This window comes from Rosa chinensis, chromosome 7, assembly GCF_002994745.2.
Source record: "Rosa chinensis cultivar Old Blush chromosome 7, RchiOBHm-V2, whole genome shotgun sequence".
NCBI classification, from domain to species: domain Eukaryota; kingdom Viridiplantae; phylum Streptophyta; class Magnoliopsida; order Rosales; family Rosaceae; genus Rosa; species Rosa chinensis.
This window is the reverse complement of record NC_037094.1, coordinates 12,319,299-12,345,857: the sequence shown is the minus strand read 5'-3', so window position 1 is coordinate 12,345,857 and position 26,559 is coordinate 12,319,299. Positions and strand designations below refer to the sequence as shown.

General features: G+C 38.0%; 1 protein-coding gene and 1 long non-coding RNA gene across 6 annotated transcripts; both read right to left on the bottom strand.

The window, feature by feature from the left end:
* Nucleotides 1-351: 351 nt before the first annotated feature.
* LOC121050756 lies at nucleotides 352-14,415 on the bottom strand. Of its 2 annotated transcripts, XM_040511811.1 has the most exons (4): nucleotides 14,042-14,415; nucleotides 13,754-13,808; nucleotides 11,751-12,137; nucleotides 352-1,316 (listed from the first exon to the last, which is right to left on the bottom strand). In XM_040511811.1, exons 2-4 carry the CDS (start codon nucleotides 13,781-13,783, stop codon nucleotides 687-689), a joined length of 1,047 nt encoding a protein of 348 aa, XP_040367745.1. In that variant the 5' UTR covers nucleotides 13,784-13,808; nucleotides 14,042-14,415; the 3' UTR covers nucleotides 352-686. The 2 variants fall into 2 exon arrangements, with proteins under 2 accessions (XP_040367745.1, XP_040367744.1); XM_040511810.1 differs by lacking the exon at nucleotides 13,754-13,808.
* Nucleotides 14,416-15,090: 675 nt separating this feature from the next.
* Nucleotides 15,091-16,799, bottom strand: LOC112180324. 4 transcript variants are annotated; one of them, XR_005802611.1, is made up of 4 exons: nucleotides 16,157-16,799; nucleotides 15,677-16,039; nucleotides 15,317-15,445; nucleotides 15,091-15,159 (listed from the first exon to the last, which is right to left on the bottom strand). It is a non-coding gene; the product is annotated as an uncharacterized LOC112180324 (long non-coding RNA). The 4 variants fall into 4 exon arrangements; XR_005802612.1 differs by having other exon boundaries at nucleotides 15,317-16,039; nucleotides 16,157-16,318; nucleotides 16,458-16,799; XR_005802613.1 differs by having other exon boundaries at nucleotides 15,317-16,039; nucleotides 16,157-16,318; nucleotides 16,562-16,799.
* Between the last annotated feature and the right edge of the window lie 9,760 nt (nucleotides 16,800-26,559).

Here is a 26,559-nt window from a genome sequence, read left to right as displayed (position 1 = left end):
TGTGTGACTTTAACTTGTTAGCGAATGTTAAATAGATGATGAATTGCTGTAAAGAATGGTCTTCAACCCATTATCTTTGTATGAAGTTTGATCCTATTTTTTATTTTTGAGTGAAATATTGGGAGAAATCAAACACAATGATGTCCAAGAATGATCAAAAATACAAATCATAAACTACATTGTGAGACAGAAGTACGTACCCTTAGATCTTGGAAACTTGGACAGGTTCATAGTGATGAGCAAGATGATATGAAACGGTGAAAAACTATGAGAGGAAGGAAATTATGGTTTATGAGACCAACATAAAGAAACGAAAAAGTGAAAAATACAGGAATTAAAAACTACAAATTTATACCCAGAAGCGAGGGAAGGTAAATTAATATTTAGAGTCATATTAGAGTAGCAACCATCAAAAATTGGGCCCTATCAGATCTACATATGGGCGGCACCAAAAAATTGAGGTCCCTTGATTCCAATTGAAACATTGGTTTGATCGAAGGGTTGTAGATTTAGGCTCCACTGTTGGATTGAGGGTTTCCGTAGGGTAATGAGAGAAATCAAGGGTTGTGTGAAGCGGATAGGTTGGCGACTCCTCCTCCCCATCATGGAGACGAGGAGGAGGGGGAACGGTTGTTTTGGGAACAAAATGGTACGATGATTGTGCTATTGAAATGGTTGGCATAGGTCTAAAACCGACGCATCCAGATAACAGCCATCGAAACCCACCCAGAAAATGTACCACGAGGAAGAGAGCGAGACGATGGAAGAAAGTGATGGAGGATACGATCATAAGCAAAGCTCCACATGGCTCCAAAACAAATATCCAAGAAAAAATGAATATAAGCCGCATTTGAAATTGACAGTGCAAATGAAAATCCCACTATCAACGATACCAGCCAAACTGGAAATGTCTCAGCAGTAGTGAGAACTGACGACGCAGCCATGAGCAAAGCAGAAGCTTCATCCGCAGCAGCCAGGAGCAAAGCAGAAGCTGCAGTCGCAGCAGCCACGAGCTTGGCAGAAGCTGCAGTGGCAGCAGCCACGAGCTTGGCAGAAACTGCAGTGGCAGCAGCCACGAGCATAGCAGAAGCTGCATTCGCAGCAGCCACAGGCGTAGCAGAAGCTGCATTTGCGGCAGCGACCAGCATAGCAGAAGCTGCATTTGCAGCAGTATTCATAGTGGAAGCAACTAACCCGCCAATGGGAGCCGGCGGCAAACCACCTTTGGGAGCTGGAGCCAAATCACCTTCAAGAACAGGTGGCAACTCACCTTCGAGAACAGGTGGCAACTCACCTTCAAGAACAGGTGGCTCATTGGTACGCCTGAATTAAGCGCACAAAATTACCCTGCAAAAGACAATTGTTAGTATAGGATAAGCAGGGATCGTTCAGTCCGGGGATTGAGGGTACACCTGTAATTGCAAAAATAAATTAATAAAAGTAAAAAGTTTTATGTACAAAAATAACAAATAAAGAATTAAAATAATAAAGTAAAAAGTATTATGTACAAAATAACAAATAAAGAATTAAAATAATAAAGTAAAAAGTATTATGTATTATGTATAAAAATAAAACAAAGAATAGAAATATATACAAGTTAATGTAAAAAGGGGGGATTGGAGTTTTCAAAAAGCAAACAATAATAAAAGAAAGAAAATATTTCAATTTTTAGGGATTCCAAATCAGATGTCTGGACGTTGAGAACTTCGTAATCCACCACTAGCTAAGATAAGAGAAAGACAATTTAACCTAATCTTCAATTACTAAGGCATGTGAATGAAACCAATCAAGAACTTTAGGATCGCCGCTAAAGCCTTATTTTTCCCAAAATTACTTAGAACCGTGAACGCACTGCATTTTAAGCTTGCTTATATGCAATCAAGGTGTAGAACGCTACCCTATCAAATTAACTCATTAAACACACATAATTAAACACATTAAGCTCTTAGGAAAGATTGATTTTAGAGTACAAAACTAGTGAGGAACGCCATCCCAGCATGCATTCTATTTGTTTGATTTCACCTAACATGTAGGCATTACTACTTTAGTGTTTTAAGACCGTGAACGCACTGCACCTGAAAACTAGCTCCAATTACATGCTCATATTTTAGGTGATCAATCTAAGACATAAACATATAAAAGATTTTATAAAACAAAACCAAACAAAGCATTCACAAAACCTTGTAATCGAAAAAGAGATTCAAAAGCTAAATATCCATCACATAACTAGGATTTCATACTAGTTCTCAACAAGAAAATTACTCACTCATAGTTTGGAAATCCAAAAAAAAATAAAACCAAAAGAAATTACAAGGAAAAAGATAGAATTACACCATGAAGGGAGTGGATGATGAAAAGCTTGAGACGTTGATCTTGAATCTTGAAAGCAAGACTTCACTATCACGGCACAAGGTGGATGATGACGGCTAGGAGGCTTCATGGCTTGTTCTTCTCTTCTTCTCTTTGCTTGGAAATGCAGAAACTTGAAACTAGAGGATGGAAAGGAAAATGGAAAGGAAGTGGAGAGACAAAGAAGATGGAATGGATGAAGGAATGTGTATAGGAAAATGGAAAGAAAATGGAGAGACAAAGAAGATGGAATGGATGAAGGAATGTGTGTAGGAAAATGGAAAGAAAATGGAGAGACAAAAAAGATGGAATGGATGAAGGAATGTGTCTTAGAATGAGAGGAGAAGGTGTTTATATAGGGAAGAAAAAGAAGAGTGAAATGATGAGTGGAAGAAAAATAATGAAAGTGGATCTAAGTTCACTTGTAAAATATGGAAAAGATAGAGAAATGATGAAATGAAAGCAAAGCATGAAGGTGCAGCAACATGGAAGTGATGATAATCTATTAAAGAGATTGTAGAAGAAAAATATATCTAAGGAAAAAGAGAAAAGCATCTAGCTTTCTTCATGTGGGTAGGAAACATGAACATGTGAATATTGAGCTGGTTTTAGGTCAGTTTCTGCCCCTTTATTCCTTCAATTATTTCTCGAACAAGACTTCATTATATGCCTTCGACTTCTTCATATGAAATGTTCCACTATGAGTGTAGATCATCTTGACAAATTTTTAGAGTTTTATTCCATGTGGTTGGGCCGAAAATGCTGCTGGACCTCTTACAGGTCCAGTTTTCCAGTTTTGCTTCTGTAGAAAATTGGACTGATTGTTTGAAGGCCTTCCACTCATAGTGTGCTCTGGCACTCTTCATAATAAATGATCCTTGGGCTTTCTAGAATGAATCTGGAAAGTTTCAACTCATTTGGAGTTCGGATGGTTAGTCTGCCACTCCTCATTTCTTGTCTAGCTTGCTTTCTCATTGACTCAATTTCTCCAAGACACGCTTTGTCAGGCCAAAATGCTCATTTTAGGGCCAAACAGCTCATTTCATCATCATCTACTCCAATGTACCTAAAAAATAGAAATTGAGTTAAAAATCGATTCGTTAAGGAATTAACTAAGCAAAATGTGAGGAATTAACTATTGAAATACCACATTAAAATGCTCCTATCACTCATTGATAGGAGCATTTTAATGTGGTATTTTAATAGTTAATTCCTCACATTTTGCTTAGTTAATTCCTTAACGAATCGATTTTTAACTCAATTTCTATTTTCTTAGGTACATTGGAGTAAATGATGGTGAAATGAGCATTATGTCCACACTTACCTACAAATGGTGGAGATAAAATTGAAGTAAATGAGTAGGAAATCCATCATCATCATCACCCAAAAATATTCCATGTTTTAGGGTGTAATCATCATGTTTTCTCCATCATTTCTCACACTAATCCACTATCATCATCACCCAAAAACATTCCATGTTTTAGGGTGTAATCATCATGTTTTCTCCATCATTACTCACACTAACATACTCCACTTTCATTATTTTTCTTCCACTCATCATTTCACTCTTCTTTTTCTTCCCTATATAAACACCTTCTCCTCTCATTCCAAAACATCTTCCTTCATCCATCTCATCTTCTTTGTCTCTCCATTTCCTTTCCATTTTCTCTCCATCCTCTAGTGCATTCAACGTTTCAAGCAAGGGAGAAGAAGAAGAAGAAGGAGCCGTGAGCATCATCATCCATCCTCCACCTTGAAGCTTGCTTTCGAGATTCAAGAATCCATAACGTTTCATCCTTGATCCCCATCTCCATCTCACGGTGTAATTCAACCTCTTTCTTTGTAATCTTGCTTAGTTTCGTGAGAATTGTTTTTAGTTAACATTTATGTTTGAACAAGGTTTATATTCTGAAATTTTATGATTGAATAAAGAATTTCGATTCTTATGTTGTGATTCCAAAGTTGCTTATGTGTGATTGTTCGATTGAATTTGCTTGATAGAAAACTTTTATATGTTTATCTTATTTGGGTCGACACTTATAGGATTTGCATGTAATTGGTGCTAGGTTTAAGAACATGAAATCGACTTTTCGTTTTGTGTAAACTTGAATCAAAGTAGTAAAGGTTTTGGACAAAATCGAATTCAATTGAAGAGGATTGCAATTAGGTGAACTTATTCATACTAAGTTGTACACTTGAGTTGATAGCCTTTCTCTATGTGTAATGCGTTAAACATGACATGATTGACTAGCTTTCTAGGGTTTGATTGCATGTTTAATAGGATTAATCTAGGTGCTTTCACTTAGATTAATTAGCATTGAAAAGTAAAATATGGGAAATCGTTTGCTTTCGAATGTTTCACATGATCAACTCTTTTCACATGACTTGGAAGAACAATGTAGGGTTAATTCGAATTCAATGATAAACTTGGGTTTAATCTTTGTTTCTTATGTTTCATTCTTGTACATGTGTTTTTTATATTTTCTTTATCTTAATTTTCAATTCTATAATTCTTAAACCCCCTCCCTTTTTATTTTGTTACTTGTATATATTTCTATTCTTTATTTTATTTTTGTAAATAATACTTTTTTTATTTTAATTCTTTATTTGTTTATACAATTGTATATATTTATATTCTTTATTTTATTTTTGTAAATAATACTTTTCTTTGTTTGTTTCACAATTACAGGTGTACCCTCAATCCCCGGAATAGAACGATCCCTACTTACTTATACTACTAACGATATTTTCAGGGTTAAATTATGCGCTTCCCAAAAGCGCATCAATTTTTGGCGCCGTTGCCGGGGATTGAAAAATCACTTGCTAAATTGTATCATTTATTGTATATATTTTTTGTATATAAATTGTTTAAAACTTAGTTTAAATATTATTTATATTATTGAACACGAATTTTAATTGTAGGTTGTAAATTGAGAGGAATATGTGAAGTCTCTTTTGTTAATATTGGCCTAAACCCCTTATTAGTATCTAGCTCAGGTCCCTTAAGGTTGAGGGCGGCCTTTATTAACACTTGTTGAACTGTCTTCACACTTATGAACTTTCTCATCTTAGTAAGAAAGCCTATGTGAAATGGTGTCTAGGAAGGGGACAACGTTCATGACGGGTTTTTGAATCCAGAAGTGCTTGCAAATGGGCATAAACCACAATGTGGGAGTAGCTCATGCCAAAATGGATTTTTCCTCTCGTGTTCGTCCTCCCCCACCTGGCCATTTCAGTAAGGTTGCCCAAACGATTTGAAAGGGAGTTTGTGTCTAGGCGACTATACTTGGGCCGCACGTCCACTTGATTTACCGCTTGGAATTTGATTCGATATCAATAATGTTTATAATAAAAGAAATACTTGTGAATACTCTATACATGTAAATTATTTTGTTTCACACATTATACTTGTAAAAATACTTTTCACGTTTTATACTCACTTGTACTTAACTTGTGTCTTTTGTACAATATACTTGTTAATTATACTTGTAGTTTGTAATTAATAGTTATACTTGTTTTTATTTTGTATTTCTTTGTTAATTATAGTTACTAACTTTATTTAATGTAGGTACCGTCTGGCTGCAAGACGTAAAATACAAGCGCTACTTGGGAGGCAACCCATGCAAATCAGATTTGCTTTCTCTTTCCCTATTTCTTTTTATTTTTCAATTTTTCTCTTTAGTTTTTATTTTAGGATTTGTTTTCGTAAATGTCTTCTATCTATGCTTACTTATTACATTGCATGCTTTTAATTGATTACATTGAGGATAATGCAATATTTAAGTGTGGGGGAAGAGATTTATATTTTTGTCTTTCATTTTGAGTCCTATATATATATTTGTCTTTTATTTTTGAGTCCTTTATATAAAAAATAAAAAAATAAAAAAATATATATAAAAAAAAAAAAATTTGCATTCATTCAGTCTTATTAAATTCAGCTATTTACAAAAAAAAAAAAAAAAAATTTAAAAAATATATATATATATATAATAATAATAATAATAATAATACTAAGCCATGTCTGCATCTCTGTAGGAGTTGAGACTGAGCTCAAGGGAAATGTGAGAGCCACCGCCATAACCGCCACCTCCCTCGGAAGTAGTCTTCATGTTGCCCAAGATGTCCTCACCATGCATGGGGAATAGTGGAAGGGTTTCAATCTCCTGGTGATATTCTCCTCGTTGTTCCATGATCGATCCATCAGCACCATAGCCGACACGTGACCCAAAGTTTAGATCAATGGATCTGTCAGTGGATCTGTCATTACTAGTAGAACCAAAATTGAGATCGAGAGATCCACCAACCGGAACGTTCCGAAATTCCTTCAACTTCTGCCTCTCACGAGCCTTGAGGTTCTGGAACCAAAAGAAGACGTTTTTGTCCTCGATCTGCCCATACTGTTTCAGATGAAGGCAGATCTCTTGAATCTGCTCTGGAGTTGGGTACTTAAAACCCTTATCATAGTAAAGGCCCTTGAGGATTCTTAGTTGAGGCGGTGTGGGAGCCCACCGGTTATTAGTCCCGGCTGCTTGGTTGTTTCCTCCATCCTCGATTTGTTGCTGGGTCTGTTGCTCCATTAGTTGCAGAGTTCGTGGTTCCATGTTGATGAAGAAAGGATTTGAGTTTCGAAAGAAAGGCTGAAGGATTGAGAGAGAAAGGCTGGAACTCGGAAGAATTTTCTTTTGGAGTGAACAGTCGCTCAGAATGCACCTATTTATAGAACGAGAGAGCAGATCTCCACCGTTGGATCGACGATCTCTGAGACTAAATCTACGCGTTGGATTAAAGTCACCCGAAAACACGGAAAAGCTGTTGGCGCGTGGAGGACACGTGGGGGAACCAAACGAATCTCGAGGAGCTGTGATAGACAAGCTACAGCAGAAAGCAGGTTTAATTGCCGTGAATCAAGGAAAAGAAAGGACGCGTGGGGAATCAAACGAATCTCGAGGACCTGTGACAGACAAGCTACAGCCGAAAGCAGATCTAAATGCCATAAATCCAGGAAAAGAAAGGAATATTTACACGTGGAGGAGTTTCTTGGGCCGTGAACTGTCATAACTCTTCTCCTTCCCGGAGAAGCTTTGTTAAAACCGTGTGCCTGTTGAGATTTCTACCCTATTTTGTGCTTTACATATACATCCTTTTTTGTCTCCTCCAAATTTTACTAAGGTTTGTCTAAGCGTGCAGTTTCAAATTCCTTCTACTTCCTCATGGCTCGAACCAAGGTTACCCCTCGCAGGGGCGTCAATCAACGCCGTGTTCTCTCTTTGGAAGAAGAAGGTCGTCAAGCGGCCACTAGAGCTGGGCTTACTCGTCCATGGGACCATCGTCCTATCCGTGAGCGTACCCGCAGTCCCCCTCCTCTGCCTCGTCGCTCTCCCAGACTGCATCCTGGAGAGTCTTCTTCCTCACCAGCTACTCGTGCTCCTCGGCCTGTGGCCACCCTGGAAAGCTTGTCGGATTCGATTGATGATTTGCGCTCCTCTCTCCGCGATGGTATTATGGTGACAGATTGGAGAGTCAATTGCATGATCGATTACATCTCTGAGATGAACTGCTCTTTGATCCGCTGTCACACTGCAATAAACAAGCTTGCTCAGGAAGTCAATAACTTGCAGAGTTATCCTCCTGGGTTTCCTCGCAAGGACGCTACTGCATCACAATATGAGGACCCACCTCCGAAGGCTGAAACCAGCAAGAGGGCTGCCACTCGCCCGCATACCGCTCCTCCAAAGGAGTAAATGGAGGTACAAGTCTAGGCTGAAAGACTTTAAACATTAAGCGCTGCATGGGAGGCAACCCATTTCAACTGTAGCTGTGGAGGAGCCATCAAACGCAGATTTGCTTTCTTGAACTCTTCCTTCTATTTTATTTTCTTGAATTTTAAGTTGTTTTAGGTTTCGTTTTGTTAACTTTCTCTTCTATGCTTGATTTATGCTTTGCATGATTTATATTTGTTTATACATTGAGGACAATGCATGAATTAAGTATGGGGGAAGGGTTATTGCTTTATTGTGTTTTTAGTAGTTAGTATATAAAAAAAAAAAATGAAAAATAGTTGATGTTGGATTGTGTTTTTTTTGTGTTTTTAATTGATGTTGTGATACACTAAGGTATATTGGATTAAACATAGTCTTGAAAAAGGGTAGCTGTTTCAGTCCCATTGCACATCGAGACTCCCTGTTCCCGTACCTAAGTGTTGAAATTAAATTAAATTGTAAAAAAAAAAAAAAAATGTTGGTTTTAGAGTGTTTTTGTGTGTTTGAGTCTTAGGATGCTCCTAACGTCTAGGATGAACATGTCTCTGAATTCATGGCTGAAGGTTTTCACAATCAAAATAGGACTTAATTGAATTCTGTGGTTAATCGACATTGTGATGTTTGTATGAAGATTTGAGATAGGATTGTAACTTGGTTCATTAAGCATGCTAGGATTAAGTCTGATTCATTTGACCCAAAGTGAGTTTTTGTGCTAAAATACTTTCTTTTAGAGTGCTTATTGATAATTCTAGAATTTCATGGCTGTATTTGCAAAACCTCATCATTCTTTTGAAAATCCAATGATCATGTGCCATAGATTTTAATGGACTAGAGAGTACTAGAACTCGGCTGTTGTGACTGTCAAAACTTGTATGCCATAATATGCACTGATCCTGGATAGGATAGAAGGCATTAGGGTAACCACCAAAGCCAAACAAGCATGTGTCCCCAATTGTGCCCGTCGTGGGACTCCTTAGAATGAACCCCTTTGAGCCTACGTTGAAAACCTTTGTTTCATCACCCTCACTACCCTACCATGAGCTTAGTACAGGATATCTCTACCCTTGTCTTAAGGACTTAGTAGAGCATGACATAGTATGTAGGGGTGACGATGAAAGACAAGTGTGGGGTGGGGAAAATCCAAGAAGAAAAAAAAGAAAAAATTTTGCCTTGAAAAAAAAAAAAAAAAAAAAAAAAAAAAAAAAAAAGAAAGAAAGAAAAGCGGCAAAAGAGAAGAAAAATTGAAAAGAAAACTCTTGGGAAAATGTTGAAGTGTGGTTTTGGACTTGCAAATTTGTAGAAGGCTCAAAGTTGAAAATTATGCCTTTGTCCATTCCCATGTTGGTTAGAGTGAAGGTTTGGCCCAAAACAATGATATTTGGTCTACAAAAATGATGACATAAGGTGGTCCTTATATGCTCTGCTAGGTCCTTAGGATTTTTTGTATCCTTAATCTTCATTTCGAAAACCCTAGCTTAGCCCCATTACAACCTGTTTTAAGTGCTGACTTGATCCTTGAGATGGGCAGTCTTTGGTTAGTGGAGTCAGTTACGCAGTCGAGCTTATGGTTTAGGTCCATTTGTGCACTTAGTCATTTCATGAGGTCTTTAAAAATTCTTCACAAAATGCTTTTATTGATGAAATATGCAAGCTGTTTGTTGCCTTACAATTTGTTCTCTTGCATATACTTGAGTGTGAAGCTTTTAAGCATAGCCATTTCTGAGAGAAAAATCGAGAGTATGCCCTGTGAGTTTGGATTGGACTTGTTCGAAACATGCTATCATTCACTGTATAACTTAAGTTCTCCATATCTTACTTAGTCATATGAGTGTCACACGTTTATTAACTTTGGAATTATCTATGTGATTTTGATTAAGTGTTTAACGTGAAAGCCATGAGTTTAGAGTCTCTGAGACAACAGTTAGGGGCAGTAGAGTCATTTACTTACTTTTTGTTGAGTCTTTATTTTGTTTTGTGTTTTGATTTTGCTAAGGGACTAGCAAAAGCTAAGTGTGGGGGAATTTGATAGGAGCATTTTAATGTGGTATTTTAATAGTTAATTCCTCACATTTTGCTTAGTTAATTCCTTAACGAATCGATTTTTAACTCAATTTCTATTTTCTTAGGTACATTGGAGTAAATGATGGTGAAATGAGCATTATGTCCACACTTACCTACAAATGGTGGAGATAAAATTGAAGTAAATGAGTAGGAAATCCATCATCATCATCACCCAAAAATATTCCATGTTTTAGGGTGTAATCATCATGTTTTCTCCATCATTTCTCACACTAATCCACTATCATCATCACCCAAAAACATTCCATGTTTTAGGGTGTAATCATCATGTTTTCTCCATCATTACTCACACTAACATACTCCACTTTCATTATTTTTCTTCCACTCATCATTTCACTCTTCTTTTTCTTCCCTATATAAACACCTTCTCCTCTCATTCCAAAACATCTTCCTTCATCCATCTCATCTTCTTTGTCTCTCCATTTCCTTTCCATTTTCTCTCCATCCTCTAGTGCATTCAACGTTTCAAGCAAGGGAGAAGAAGAAGAAGAAGGAGCCGTGAGCATCATCATCCATCCTCCACCTTGAAGCTTGCTTTCGAGATTCAAGAATCCATAACGTTTCATCCTTGATCCCCATCTCCATCTCACGGTGTAATTCAACCTCTTTCTTTGTAATCTTGCTTAGTTTCGTGAGAATTGTTTTTAGTTAACATTTATGTTTGAACAAGGTTTATATTCTGAAATTTTATGATTGAATAAAGAATTTCGATTCTTATGTTGTGATTCCAAAGTTGCTTATGTGTGATTGTTCGATTGAATTTGCTTGATAGAAAACTTTTATATGTTTATCTTATTTGGGTCGACACTTATAGGATTTGCATGTAATTGGTGCTAGGTTTAAGAACATGAAATCGACTTTTCGTTTTGTGTAAACTTGAATCAAAGTAGTAAAGGTTTTGGACAAAAATCGAATTCAATTGAAGAGGATTGCAATTAGGTGAACTTATTCATACTAAGTTGTACACTTGAGTTGATAGCCTTTCTCTATGTGTAATGCGTTAAACATGACATGATTGACTAGCTTTCTAGGGTTTGATTGCATGTTTAATAGGATTAATCTAGGTGCTTTCACTTAGATTAATTAGCATTGAAAAGTAAAATATGGGAAATCGTTTGCTTTCGAATGTTTCACATGATCAACTCTTTTCACATGACTTGGAAGAACAATGTAGGGTTAATTCGAATTCAATGATAAACTTGGGTTTAATCTTTGTTTCTTATGTTTCATTCTTGTACATGTGTTTTTTATATTTTCTTTATCTTAATTTTCAATTCTATAATTCTTAAACCCCCTCCCTTTTTATTTTGTTACTTGTATATATTTCTATTCTTTATTTTATTTTTGTAAATAATACTTTTTTTATTTTAATTCTTTATTTGTTTATACAATTGTATATATTTATATTCTTTATTTTATTTTTGTAAATAATACTTTTCTTTGTTTGTTTCACAATTACAGGTGTACCCTCAATCCCCGGAATAGAACGATCCCTACTTACTTATACTACTAACGATATTTTCAGGGTTAAATTATGCGCTTCCCAAAAGCGCATCACTCATTCTCAACCAGACTAGGACCATCAGCGTTAGGAGCAATCCATCCAGCCAACAGCACAAGTTCTTCATTATCATTAACAACATTAGGATCTACGGGATCTCCAGGTGGCTCATTCTCAACCAGACCAGGAACATCAGCGTTAGGAGCGATCCATCCAGCCAACAGCACAAGTTCTTCATTATCATTAACAACATTAGGATCTATGGGATCTCCAAGCAGGGGAAAGCCAAGGATATGAGGAAGAGGTGGGTCTGCAGGTATCGGCTGGTCACGTACTCGAGCAACAAAACGTCCACGACGAACAATGACTACTCTCATGACATCCACATTATTAACGACCGAGAGTGCAGGAAAATCTACCACATTACCTGGTAGGTTCAATGAGCAGGCCTGAAATAAAGAATAACATCAAAGTTAAGAATATACCATTTACCACAACAATTGACGTAAATGCATCAACTTAGAAACATCAAAGTTAATCTGTAGCTAACCTAGAGTCATCAGCCTTTAGCCAAATTCAGCAAATCTAAATATTTGATGTTAGTTTACTGGTTTCTGCCTAAAAGGACCAAAATTATTGTTCCAAGTTGCCAGGTGGGCATAAATGAAATCATAGAGTAGGGCGTGAATGTAAACTGTCAAGACCAAAACTTAGTAGAGAGGCCTGCCTTTAGACAAAAGGCACAATTGGAATGGCACATTTGGTAATTGCTGACATTCTAACAGATTCACAGAAATGAATATTACTGGAGTCAACAAATTGAATTTACATGCAAGAAAATACAAGTAAAACTCAAAAAGACGATTAACATATACAGGAATTTTATATCTATGACATAAAATATGATATTCGCTTGAAGCATATTCGATATAAACAGTATGAATCCATTATCCTACTAATTACGACGCTATGATGATGAAACTACAATATTGGATTACATTATCCTACTGATTACAAAATTACAATGATAAAATAGAGTATGCTCACGAAGCTATGATTACAAAACTATGATGGTGAAGCTACAATATTGGATTACATTATCCTACTGATTGCAAAGTTACAATTATGAAACTACTAGTCAAAATAGAGTATGATCACATTATCCCATTTAGGATTCTTGACAATAGATGTGATTCACAGAAAAGCATGAAAATAAAAACAAAGTCAAGAAGACAAGAAACTCAGCAGGTTCCCAAACAATATGCACTATAATAATTCAAAAGAATTGATATACACACTGTATCCTTTAACATTTTCTGAAAAATAAAATCCAAAAGAATTGATAGGAGAATCCATAAAAATGAATTTCTTGAAAAAATGTGCCTGGTATCTTTTATCATATTCTGACATATGAAAATCCAAAACAATTTTATGCAGAAAATATAAGAATCCATAAAACCCTAAACTATCAGAAATCAATTGATTACTGATATAAACCCCTAAATTTATTGATGAAACTTACAGAGATGAACTGTGATCAAACTTTAATTAATCTTAACATTAACTAATATTAAAAACGAATTACATTCACAAAACTACAGAGCCATTAATCTCAACTCTGATGAAATTATCAAGAATCATCAAAGCAAATCATAGACTACTTGAAGCAAACCAAATTAGAAATCCTAAACTATCAGAAATCAAGTGATTAGTGATTAATTGATGAAACTTATAGAGATGAACAGTGATCAATCATTAATTAATCTTAACCTTAACTAATCTTAAAAACGAATTACATTCACAAAACAACAGAGCCATTAATCTCAACTCTGATGAAATTTTCAACAATCATCAAAGCAAATCATAGACTACTTGAAGCAAACCAAATTAGAAATCCTAAACTATCAGAAATCAAGTGATTAGCGATTAATTGATGAAATTTATATACATGAACAGTGATAAGCATTAATCTTAAAAACGAATTAAATTCACGAAACTACGAGCCATTAATCTCAAAGTTCAAGAATCAAGAATGATCAAAGTAAATCATAACTGCATTACATACCGAAGGTCGAGGTCTTGGAAACCTGTTCATAGTGATGAAGATTGATGAGGATGATCTGAAATGAGAGGTGGAACAGATTAAAGTGAAAAAATGAAAGCACTAGGAACTGCATATTTATACCCATATATTTATATTTATAGCCAGACGACGCGCGCGGGAAGGTTTGGGTAAAAAGTAACTTGGGTAACTATTCTGTACGGGTTGTACAACCAAAAAAAAAAGTCAAAATTAAAAGGACCTTCAACTAGAACTGGATCTAAGAAAAAGCCGGTGGGTTGAAAAACATACCCATTTAGATCGGTGTGGAGATGCAACTTTTAGAGCCATAACACCGATCCAGATAGGTGGGTGGCACCAAAAACTTTGAGGTGTGTGGGTTTTCTGGGTTCTCTCAATCCCAAGTGTTTGAAAGGTTGTGGAAATTTCCCTGATCTAGGCTCCACCCTTGTCGGATTGAGGGATTCCGTAGGGTAGTGACAAAGATCAAGGATTGGGGGTAGAGGATGGGTGGCGGCTCCTCCTCCCCATCACAGAGACGGAGAGGAGGAGCACTACACCATAAACTTTCATTGATAGCGTTTGAAAAACGCTATAGTAGGATACCATAGCATTTTAGTAAACGCTATGTCTGCCCCAGCTATAATAGGTTCAAGACTTTTCATAGCATTTCAGGAAATGCTATTGAAAATTCATCTTCCATAGCGTTTATGAAGCGCTATCGTCTATGATAAAGTAGCGTTTATAAAATGCTATTATCCATGCTTCAATAGCACTTGTGAAATGCTATCTTTAATTGTTCAATAGCGTTTAGAAAATGATCTTTCTATAGAATATAGCATTTCCCAAATACTGTTGTATACCATTTAATAGCATTTCAAAATGCTACTATACATTTCTTATAGCATTTCAATTAAGAATGCAAAAAAAAAGGTTCTTTCATATCTTTTAAGTGATCACAAATGTAGTATCAAGAGCAAGACAATTAGAATAAAAATATAAAATACAAGTAATGTATTGTAATTTATTGCAAAATTGCACAAGTAATATATACATTGTCGCAATTGACATGGTTCTATCCTTGCATACTAGTAATACAAATCGTACTCCAAACAGTATAACTAAATTAATATATTACGTCTCCAAAGTAGCATCAACACCTGCATTCTCTGAATCTGAATTGCCAATTCAAAACAAACCAATTAATCATTTTCAAGCTCAAGTGGTCTACATGAGCAGTGTTAAGTAGATGATCGAAACTCACATATTTCAGACATAATTGAAGGAGATAAATTTTCTTGTTCCTCAGTCTATTGACACATTTGCAAATTATTGTTGTGCTCATGTTGTATGAAGAGCTTTTAAAAGATCCTCATGCTCCCACTTAGTATCAATCAAGTCTGTTTATCCTACAAGGGAAAAGTTTATCATGGTAAGCATAAATATTTTTTTTGTCTGGCTAACACAATACTGCAAAATGTATGATCTTTAAAAAGCTACAACCAAGAGAATACATAGTCAATAAGAATTACAATATGTAGATTTGATAAGTTTGTGACATATTACCTGCTACTTGTGAATAAAGAAATGAGATATGTCCAGAGTATGAGATATAAATCCGTCTGTCATTATAGGAGCGAGTTAGCTCTACCACATGCCCAACATGCCAATCAACTCATCTTCATTGTCTTCTTCCTAGCATGAGCAAATAGCTCATAATCACTCAAAAATTTTGGTAAAAGAAATATCACATATGAATGAAAGTGAAAGAAATGTATTCAATTGACATACATCACAGAGCTCCTATGTCTGCAACTTTGGTTACTGCTAGTACCATGTTTTTGTGAGAATAACCAAAAACAAGAGACTGTAGACATGGTTAATTACAAAAGTCAGTATTGACAACATGAACCCTATACCAAATACCTTTGTATCTGACTGAGCAGCCTTAAGAAATCTCAACATAAAGACATATGGAGTAGGTGTGTTAAGACAAAAATTTAACTTTTTAAGAATGAGCCTCTCCTGAAATGCAAAGATTTAGTGTTAGAAATGGTGGGAGGAAAACTCTAAAATGTGGAGAAGAGATGGTATTGACTATTTATTAATCATAGGAATGAAAATCCCTTAATAGTACGGACACATATTGCCTGCAAAATGTGGAGAAGAGATGGTTTAACTATTTATTAATCATAGGAATGAAAATCCCTTAATAGTAAAGACACATACCATTCCAAGCACCTGGTCTCTAGTGTATGACTCATCTGAGATGCTAATCAACTCTTTGACCTGTACTTTTGCAGAGCAAAACAAACCAAATCAAATCAAATCATAGTCTGGAAACAAGCTGACATATTTAACATATAAATATAAAAAAAGTCATGCAAGTTGAGAATTGATATATACCCTTGGATGCTAAAAGTCCTTATACTTTGATGCCAACAAGAGTGCAGTAAGACCAACTAATTGCATTTCATTCTTCTTAATTGGGACTTCAGAAAGATATTGGTCTAACAATGTCACCATGAGATAAAGTGTTTCTTGCATCAGATCAAATTTGAAGTGTACCTATTCCCAGATCGGCATACATTAGCATTGCAAGAGAAATGTAATACTTATCTACTGAACAGAAGTGCAAGCAAAAGAAAACCAAGAAAGACAAAAAGAAAAGAAAATATATGGAAGCAACATAGTGTAAAATAAGTACTTCAATTAACCAGTTGACCAATATGCCATGCACATGAGGAGTAATGTCTGCCTGAATGAACAGGAAACAACAAATGCACATGTTGAAAAGGAATGAAATGTTACCAATTATCAAACTGAAGGCAGAATGACAATTGCAAAATGTAGTAGTCCTCGAACCTTCCAGCAATTTTACGACTAACCAATAGCAAAAAACTGTACAATACCAAAATTATAAACAATTCACATCAACCAAATTTGGTTGATTAGGATTTCAATTTGGGTCTTGATTGAGATGAAAATCAAAAATTAAGTTTTAAAAGTAATAGATCTTCTTCAAGAAATAAAACAAAGTTATGTTAAAATCTAATTGAGGGGATGGAACTGACGAATTGCTGAAAGTTGACAATGGGTCACTATAGTTCAATTTGACGTTTCGCATTCACGTACTAGGCCTACCCGCTGCTCGCCGTCCTACTAATGGTTCACTCATATCTTCAAACTAAGATTAAACATAAATGTTAACCATCAAGGCATCAACAATAACAGAATCATTAGCCCCCAATTGAAAAACAGAAACCCTAACCCCCAATTTTACAGTCTACTACCCTAACAAATTAATCTCCAAATTAACATCGTAACCTGTAATCAGATTGAGAACGTAGAACTCAAGCCAAAAACCTAGAGCCAAATCACCGAATGGAAGAGGATATGAGTGAATGCGAATGATATGAACCAAATCACCGAATGATAGAAGGAAAGAAAAAGAAAATAAAAAGCGAGAAAGAAGGAAAGATGATCGAAGCCATACCTTACGTTCTATAACCGAATGGAAGAAAGGAGAGAACGAGGGAGATGACGAGCGATTGGAATGGTGAGGCTTTTTTGTTTGGTTTCGTGCAAATTTTCTTTTTAAGTTTTAGTACAAGACGTTTCCTTTCCTAGAGATAAAAATAGGCGGAGGGCAAACGTCCCGCTCTTCTTTTTAAAAGTCAGCTCTCTCTTTTAGAAGCCCGCTCTCTTGTCATTGACTTGTTTTAATTTTTATCATAGCGTTTACAAGTAAAACAGCTATTATAGATTGAATTAATAGCACTTGGTGAAAAAACGCTATCATTAAATGCTATAAATAGACACTTTTGTTGTAGTGGAGGAACTGTTGTCGTTGTTCCCACAAACTGGTACAGCGGCACTGCCATTATTTAGAATAAAAGATGAAAGATGTGAGAGATAGAGGCCACTGTATACATATTTGTGAAAGATGTGAAGATGAAGATGTGAAGATGTGAAAGATGAAGATGAAAGATGTGAAGATGAAGATGTGAAAGAAGTGAAGATGAAAGATGAAGATGAAAGATGTGAAGATGTGAAAGATGTGAAGATGTGAAAGAAGTGAAGATGAAGATGTGAAAGAAGTGAAGATGAAAGATGAAGATGTGAAAGATGTGAAGATAAAGATGAAAGATGTGAAGATGTGAAAGATGAAGATGAAGATGTGAAGATGTGAAAGATGAAGATGAAGATGAAAGATGTGAAGATGTGAACATGAAGATGTGAAAGAAGTGAAGATGAAGATGAAAGATGTGAAGATGAAGATGAAGATGTGAAGATTTAGATGAAAGATGAAAGATGAGTTGGGTGGTTTAACCATTCAGCTCCGGATAATTAGCGATTTTGGACTCGATGCATGTTTATTTGACACCAGATAGTCAATAAATGACATGACTCACCGTTAAATTAAATATTTTAAAATTATATTTTCATCACTAATTAAGGCCATGTTTTTATAACGCGTAAATTAACAATTTATGTCAAATAAAGAACGTTAATTTACACAAATACAAGTTTATAGTGCAAATTTAACGAGCATATCGACAAAGGTAAAATCGTCTAAACAGTGGCTTTTTAGACTATTAACTTTCATACCTATGTTTCGGAAAATATCAAAATGGTACCAGAATATTTAAGGCCAAACTAATTTTCATACCTAGCAACAGTAAGAATGTTCACCCTGTTAACTTTTGAGCATTAAAAATGGCACTTCCGAAACAAAAAAAGGTTTTTTTTTGGGTTATTCATACCTATATGGTTATACCATACCAAGAACAACTACCAATACCTACCATGCCCAATACGAGATTCAAATATCTATACCATAGACCCACTGTATACCTAAATCTAAATACCCTTATACCCGTATCCATAAGAACTCAGGAAGATCGGCGAACAATCCCAATCCACCGCAAGGAGCTACTGTCATTCCAAGAACATGTAGCAGCCTTGCTTAGACCCATACTTGATTGGAACCCAACCTTCATCTACATCGTCAACCTAAATCCAGAGCTATTTTGGCCTGAATTTCTTTGATCCTTTCAGTGATCCTCATTTCAATCTCAATCTCCTTGAAACTGTCTCAACTTCTTTGAGAGGGAGATGAAAGCAAAGGGAGTCCAGATTGATGCTTTCTTATCTGTATTTGGGAAACAAAAAATTATATGTTCGAAACAAAAAATTACAAGGAGTCAGAATCATTTGTTGGCTGGTGATATGTTGAGCCCAGATTTCGGCAGCTTACCATCAGAGGCTTCCTTTTGTAAAATCATAGATCCCTTCAACAGAAATCAGACTTGTAACTGATGTACTGCCCAAATTGATGAATATTTGGTACTAAATTCTATAGGGGTTGTTGTTGTTATACTCAATTGAGTCTGTATCTTCAATTGAATAAGATTCTGGTCCAGACAACTTATTTCCAACAGAAAAAAGAGAAGAATAACTCCATTGAACTTCTCCTTTCAAATTTTCTAGCAAACATCCTGAAGCCCAAACCATAAGGAAATGGACTTGGGTATCAGTTGGTGTTCTGATCATTAGCAGCAGTTCTGTTTTTCCTCGGGCACAACTTGGTTACTTTATCATTCTACGTATACTCATATTTCTGACTTTTCAGTAGAACACCTCCAACATGTCTCATGACTTTCAAATGTTATCTTCTCAAAGTAGCCCTATTATGTGACAATTTTGTGCTCCAAATGTGCCCTGTAGTGCTTCTTGCATCTCCAATTGTCCATATTCCAGGAAATGACAAACTTAGTCTTATTGAACAATCACCCACATGAGAATTGTTGACAAGATATGTTGCATCCCAGAATCAACAAGCAACCACATGTAGCTGATTTTTCTTTGCATACCATGACCGCTCTCCAACAAAGGTTGTATTGGGATATAAGGACCTATGATACTAGTGTCTTTAGATGAAAACGAGGTTAAGAAGAAGGAGAAGGTTAGGAAGCTGAGGGAGTGGTGGAAGGAGGAGTTATGTGAGGAGCTTAGTAAGAAAAAGAAGAAGACCGGTTTTGATTTGGGTTGTGGTGGAGAATTGTGGTGGTAGAAGGATGAGGAGATTTGGGGTCGGAGAGAAAGAAGAGAAAGATGGAGAAGATGAACACTGAAAGGACAAAAATACGCTTGAAAAGTTAATGGAGTTAATTGGGTCGGACTTAAATCTCGATGCATCATTTTGATATTTCCCAAAACATAAGTATGGAAGTTGATAATTCAGAAAAGTTTAGATATTGTTTGAACGATTTTCCCATCAACAAATTCAAAATTACATCCTGTTTAAGTATATTGGTATTGAGAGAGATTGATGAGAGAAGTGTATTTCATTATAGAGAATAGGAGCCCTATATATAGGGATTACAAAGTGCATAATCTAATGTTATAAGGAATACCAATCCGTGTAGGATTGGGAAATCTAGAACCTTCTCTCCTATTGCTACTCCTAGTTTGATAAGGCACACTAATAGCTGATTTCCTTCAACACTCCCCCTTGTGCCGCTCAAACTTGGTGGTGACGCTTCATCCGTTGCCTCGTTAAAAACCTTGCCAGGTAACAAAAAACCCTGTGGGATAAAAATAACCCTGGTCGAAGGACAAAAAGAGCACAACACGTCCTTCACTCTTCGAGATCGAACATGTAGACATCATAACTCCCCCTGATGTCGATATCTCCCCCTGATTGCTATAATCGTGGGAGTTCGGATAACTTTCTCAATCCGATGCTCTTCACATGTTTCTCGAAGGTGGATTTAGGTAACGACTTAGTGAATAAGTCCGCTACATTATCCTCTGATCGGATTTGATTCACTTCAATCTTTAGAAGTGATTGTTGTTGCTGATTATAAAAGAACTTAGGCGATATATGCTTGGTGTTGTCGCCTTTGATGAACCCTAACTTCATTTGTTCAATACAAGCTGCATTATCCTCATAAATGCATGTAGGTTCATCTGTGGTAGACTTCAAACCACAACTTCCTTGAATGTGTCGAATTACAGACCTTAGCCATACACATTCACGTACAGCTTCATGTAGAGCAATAATCTCTGCATGATTTGAGGAAGTAGCAACAAGGGTCTGTTTTGTAGACCTCCAAGATATCGCGGTGCTTCCCATGGTAAAGACATAACCTGTTTGGGAGCGACCTTTGTGAGGGTCAGAGAGGTACCCTGCATCAGCAAAACCCATCAAGACATCATTGTCGTTTTGATGGAGGGAGATAGGAGAACGCCGGCCACCATGAGCGGTGGCGGCGCCGGCGGCGGCAACATGGCCGGCGGCCATTCCATGGACGGGGGCGTTTTGCCTTTTGGGGTCCAATCCCAATTTTCCGTCATTCCTTTTCTCTCTGTAGGGATAGAATAAGCCCATATCAATCGTACCTCTTAGGTATCGAAAGATTGTCTTTATACCAATCCAATGGCGGCGTGTTGGCGCAGAGCTGTGTCGAGCTAACAAGTTCACTGCGAATGAGATATCCGGTCTTGTGCATTGAGCTAAGTACAATAATGCGCCTATTGCACTCAAATAGGGCACCTCGGCCTCTAATGGTTCTTCGTCCTCATCCCTTGGACGAAACAGATCTTTTCCGGGCTCAAGACTACGGCCGATCATGGGAGTACTCGCAGGCTTTGCTTTATCTTCATTAAAGCGCCTCAGGATTTTCTGAGTATATGCAGACTGATGGATCAAGATTCCATCACTACGGTGCTCGAGTTCTAAACCGAGACAAAACCGTGTTTTCCCAAGATCTTTCATCTCAAATTCGGATTTCAAGTAATTAGCAGTTTCCTTTAACTCATCTAGAGTTCCAATTAGGTTCATGTCATCGACATAAACTGCTACGATTGCAAATCCGGAACTTGTTCTTTTAATGAACACGCATGGGCATATTTCATTGTTAATATATCCCTTCCCAATCAAGTAGTCACTTAGACGGTTATACCACATCCGTCCAGATTGTTTTAATCCATATAGTGAGCGTTTTAATCTTATTGAAAACGCGCTCCGTGGTTTAGAGCCACTTGATTTGGGTAATTGAAGTCCATCTGGAACCTTCATATATATCTCTGAATCTAGATCCCCATAGAGATATGCTGTAACCACATCCATAAGCTGCATGTCAAGTTTTTCGGAAACTACCAAACTGACAAGGTAGCGGAACGTTATAACGTCCATTACGGGAGAATATGTCTCCTCGTAGTCGATTCCAGGGCGTTGTGAGAAACCTTGCGCCACAAGGCGGGCTTTATATCTTACCACCTCATTTTTCTCATTACGCTTTCTAACAAAGACCCATTTATGGCCAACAGGCTTTACACTTGGGGGTGTCTGCGTTACAGGCCCAAATACCTGTCTCTTTGTTAGTGAATCCAATTCAACCTGGATCGCATCTTTCCATTTAGGCCAATCTGCTCTTCGTTGACATTCTTCAACAGAGCGAGGTTCGATATCATCATATTCTATGATTCCTTTTGCAATATGATATGCAAATGCATCATCAATCGCCATAGAATTTCTATCCATCATCTCATGTACACTAGTGTAATTTATGGAGATCTCTCTATTCTCTAGAGTTGGTTCTGACATTGGAGCGTCCCCCAATGATGTCTCTTGGACATAACCATAATCCGGAATATTCTCATGAGATGGATTATTTATATCGATGATTAATGGATTATTCTGTGCCAAACTCGCTTTCTTTCTTGGGCGAGAATCCATCGAACCTATGGGCCTCCCGCGCTTCTTGGCGGGAGCCGTGGGCCTAGCCACAACGTCACCATCATTGAGAGATGGGACGTTGGCGCCATGCTCATGCATTCTTGAGTTGGCGTCATGTCCTCTACTTTTAGGGACATCAATCCTTGCAGGCACGTTTGCAGCAGGTATGTGTGATCTCGTCACTTTAGCGATATCAGAAAACGCATCAGGCATCGAATCTGCTACGTTCTGAAGATCGAGAATTCTCCGCACTTCAATTTCTGACTGTGCGGTTCGGGGATCAAGATGAGACATAGTGGGGACAGACCACGACAATTCCTGTCGTTCCTGTTGAACATTGATGTTCTTATCTCCCCCTAACGACGGGAAGACTGTCTCATCGAAGTGACAATCCGCAAATCTAGCGGTAAAGAGATCGCCTGTCAAGGGTTCTATGTAGCGGATAATCGTTGGAGAATCATATCCAACATAAAGGCCTAATCGTCTTTGAGGACCCATTTTGGTGCGCTGTGGCGGCGCAATAGGCACATAGACTGCACACCCGAATATGCGTAAGTGTGAGACATCAGGCTCATACCCAGTAACCATCTGGGACGCAGAGAAGGGTTGAGTGGCAGTAGGCCTCAGACGAATAAGCACAGCTGCATGCAATATTGCATAGCCCCAAGCAGAAATAGGGAGATTGGTGCGCATTACCAATGCCCTAGCGACCATTTGTAGTCGTTTAATGGCGGCTTCTGCGAGACCATTTTGGGTGTGAACATGAGGAACAGGATGTTCAACATCAATCCCAATGGACATGCAATAATCATCAAAAGTCTTTGATGTAAACTCTCCAGCATTGTCTAATCTTATAGACTTAATAGGATGATCAGGGTGGTGAGCCCTTAACTTAATTATTTGTGCTAGGAGTTTAGCAAATGCAGCGTTCCTAGTGGACAATAACATGACATGTGACCAGCGTGTCGATGCATCAACCAATACCATAAAATATCGAAATGGTCCGCATGATGGTTGAATAGGTCCACAAATATCACCTTGTATTCTTTGCAAGAATGGTATATTTTCTTTGGTGTCCTTTGCATAGGATGGTCTCGATCCTAACTTTGCTAAAGAGCAGGCTTTGCAGAACGAATAATGGGCTTTAGAAATAACCAATGAGGATTTTGGTTGAGCCATGAAGTCACCTTTGACTTTAGAAGCAGAAATTGGAGTCAGGGGAGCAGGGGTGGCGTCAAAGCCACCCTGGAGCCGCAGGGGGATGGCGGCGCCGGCTAGTGGTGGCCGGACTTGAAGGGGGAAGGCGCCGTGAGGCGCAGGTGCTCCTCCTTGATCCAAATTTCGAGTTTTACTTCCTTTCGTTCTGAAAAAGGGATGTCCGTGTGAAGTCTTTAATATACGGATCATCATGTCACGACCTGGGTGTCCCAAACGGTCGTGCCAAAGCCTATATGTGTCGGAATCCCATAAATCATCTCTCATGACATGGTTGGATTCAATGACTCGAATAGTGGTTGCATATAACCCACTAGAGCGACACATAAGTTTCTCTAAGACTCGTTTATGTCCGTAGTCATTAGAGGTGATGCAAAGGAACTCTTGTCCATTCTCACAATGTGTTTCCACATGAAAACCATTGGCTCTTATATCTTTGAAGCTCAATAGGGTTCTTCCTGCCCTAGGAGCATAAAGAGCTTCGGTGACATTCAAAGTAGTGCCATTAGGCAACATAAATTGAGCTGGTCCTCGACCATGAATCAATTGAGATGGTCCAGCCATCGTAGTCACAGAAGATCGAGTAGGCGCCATCCATAGGAATAGCTGCCTGTTTCGAAGGATGGTATGTGTAGTGGCACTATCCACGAGGCATTCGAGCTCTCCGGGAAACATACTGAAAAATAATAAAGTTCGAATTTAGAATATGTCCAAGACAAAAATAAGTCGACACTTTATTAATGATAGCCAATGATTACATCAAAATTTCTTGACTAAAATCTAATCCAATATAAAATCAAATAGTAGACAAATTGTAGTCACTCAATCCTTTCGGTAATTTCAATTTAGTTGTGACCAGGTAAGGTAAGGCGAGATTTTGGTGGAGCGTTGCTCACTTTTAAAACCGTTCTCTCAGATCAAACCTTGCCTAGACATCACAAGTACTCTTGAGTACGCCTAGAGGGAAAGAGTTAATACAATAAGTCATTTTATTGATTTAAGGCATAATAGCCATTACATAATTCTTGGAAAAGTAAAGGACTATACTAATCAAAATCTGCAGCATCCTTGTGCAATTCTTTGTCAGATTTGAAGTCCGCTATGGTGAGATTGACGTCGGCATCATCACCATCTTCTTCTATATTTTCGGCAAAGTTGGCTTCATGCTCTCTGAAGTCTCTAAATGCCTTGTAATGCGCAGCCAATTGTTTGCTTGCGTTGCATTGTTTGAACCAGTGCTCACTAGATCCACATCGATGACACATGTCATTGTGATTTCCTCCCTTTAATTGAGGTGCATTGTTTGCACTTGGGTGGCGTCCCCCATAGGAGTTGGCGCCATTCCCACGGCCCTGGGTGGTTCCTCCATGTCCTGGAGCCCCACGGCCTCCTCTCCCACGTTGCCATGTATTGCCACGTGATCGTCCTTCATTCTGACGAGTACCTTCCTTTGTAGGGCGGTTATATGGACTAGAACGTCCGTTGTGTCCCTTATTCTTAGGGTTCCGCTCCTTGCGCCCTCCTTTGGGGCATTATTATAATTCGCCTCATGAACGCTCTTAGTTCCGATAGGCCTTGAATTATAATTCTTCACGAGGATATTATCATGCTTTTCAGCTACAGACATAATAGTAATGAGCTGATGAAATCTCGTGATCCGTCTAGTATCGAATTCCGTTCGATATTGCTTTGAGAGCAAAATTGCTGAGACGGGGAAGGTGGAGAGAGTTTTCTCAATTAGTTCTTGTTCTGTGACGGGTTGTCCACAGAACCCCAACATGGTTTTGAGGCGTAGAACTTCTGAATTATATTCAGCTACAGTCTTGAAGTCGGCGAATCGTAGATTGCCCCATTGAACTTTCAAGTCAGGGAGGAGGGTATCCTTGATATTACCAAATCGCTCTTCTAGCGCGACCCATAATTCTCTAGCATCCTTGATTGCCATGTACTCCAGTCGGAGTGATTTATCCATGTGACGCCTCATCAAGATGAGGGCGGTGGCATTGTTCGTAGACGTACGCTCAAATATGAGAGTAGGATTAGGAGCTTAAATTAAGGGTAGGATCCCTTTTGAAGTGAGATGGTGCTCAACATCCGTGGCCCAACTATGGTATTCCGAGCCAGTTGAGGTAAGTGCAGGAAAGTCAAGTTTCGACATCCTGAAATAAGAAGAAGAAATATATTAGTTTCGGAGTTAAAACTTCCACGACAACTAAATATTAAGATTTCCGAGCTATGCTACCAAGAAATCGATTTCCCAGAAAATTGGATTAGACCGAAACAATGATGTTTAAAAGGTCATAAATCGATGCTTGCGGACGCTCTTAGTCCGAAGTCTTACGAACGCTCTTAGTTCGTTAATTGCGTGAATCCCCACGATTCCGCTTTTCAATGATCGAACCCACGTTATAAGAAAGATGGGATGAAGAAGAAGGGAGGTTTTTAAGTCCCCGAGAAAAAGAAAGAATTTCAATTTAGGAACTTTAAAACTTACGCTTTTGGATACTTACTTGTTGGTTTTGAATCACGCGCGTGTCGATGCAGGCGTGATGGAGCGAAGTAATCTAAGTAGAGGCGTGCAGCGGATGCGGGGCAGCAGGGGCTGCGGTGGTGATGGCAGTTAAGGATTTTAGTTGCTGCCGAAGGATGCAGGAGGAGGCAGGGCCGAGAGGGCTGCAGGAGCAGCTGCAGGCTAGCAACTTGATGCAATGCTGCAGGTGCACGGGCACGCAAGCAGGCAGCTGCGGACGCAGGGGCGCGCAGGCAGGGCAGGCAGCAGGGCTGCAGGCGCGCGGGCGTGTGGACAAGCAGTAGCGTGCGCAGGGGCGCGGGGCTGCAGGGCAGCGAC

Bases quoted from the DNA above. Each gene is read 5' to 3' on its own strand.
- LOC121050756 (XM_040511810.1), bottom strand. From the start codon at position 14,080: ATGGCTCTAAAAGTTGCATCTCCACACCGATCTAAATGG. The intron at 12,138-14,041 runs GTATGTTTTTCA...TCTTTATTTCAG, and splicing joins CTCCACACCGATCTAAATGG to GCCTGCTCATTGAACCTACC. The intron at 1,317-11,750 runs AATGAGTGATGC...TTCAGGCGTACC, and splicing joins ATGGTCCTAGTCTGGTTGAG to AATGAGCCACCTGTTCTTGA.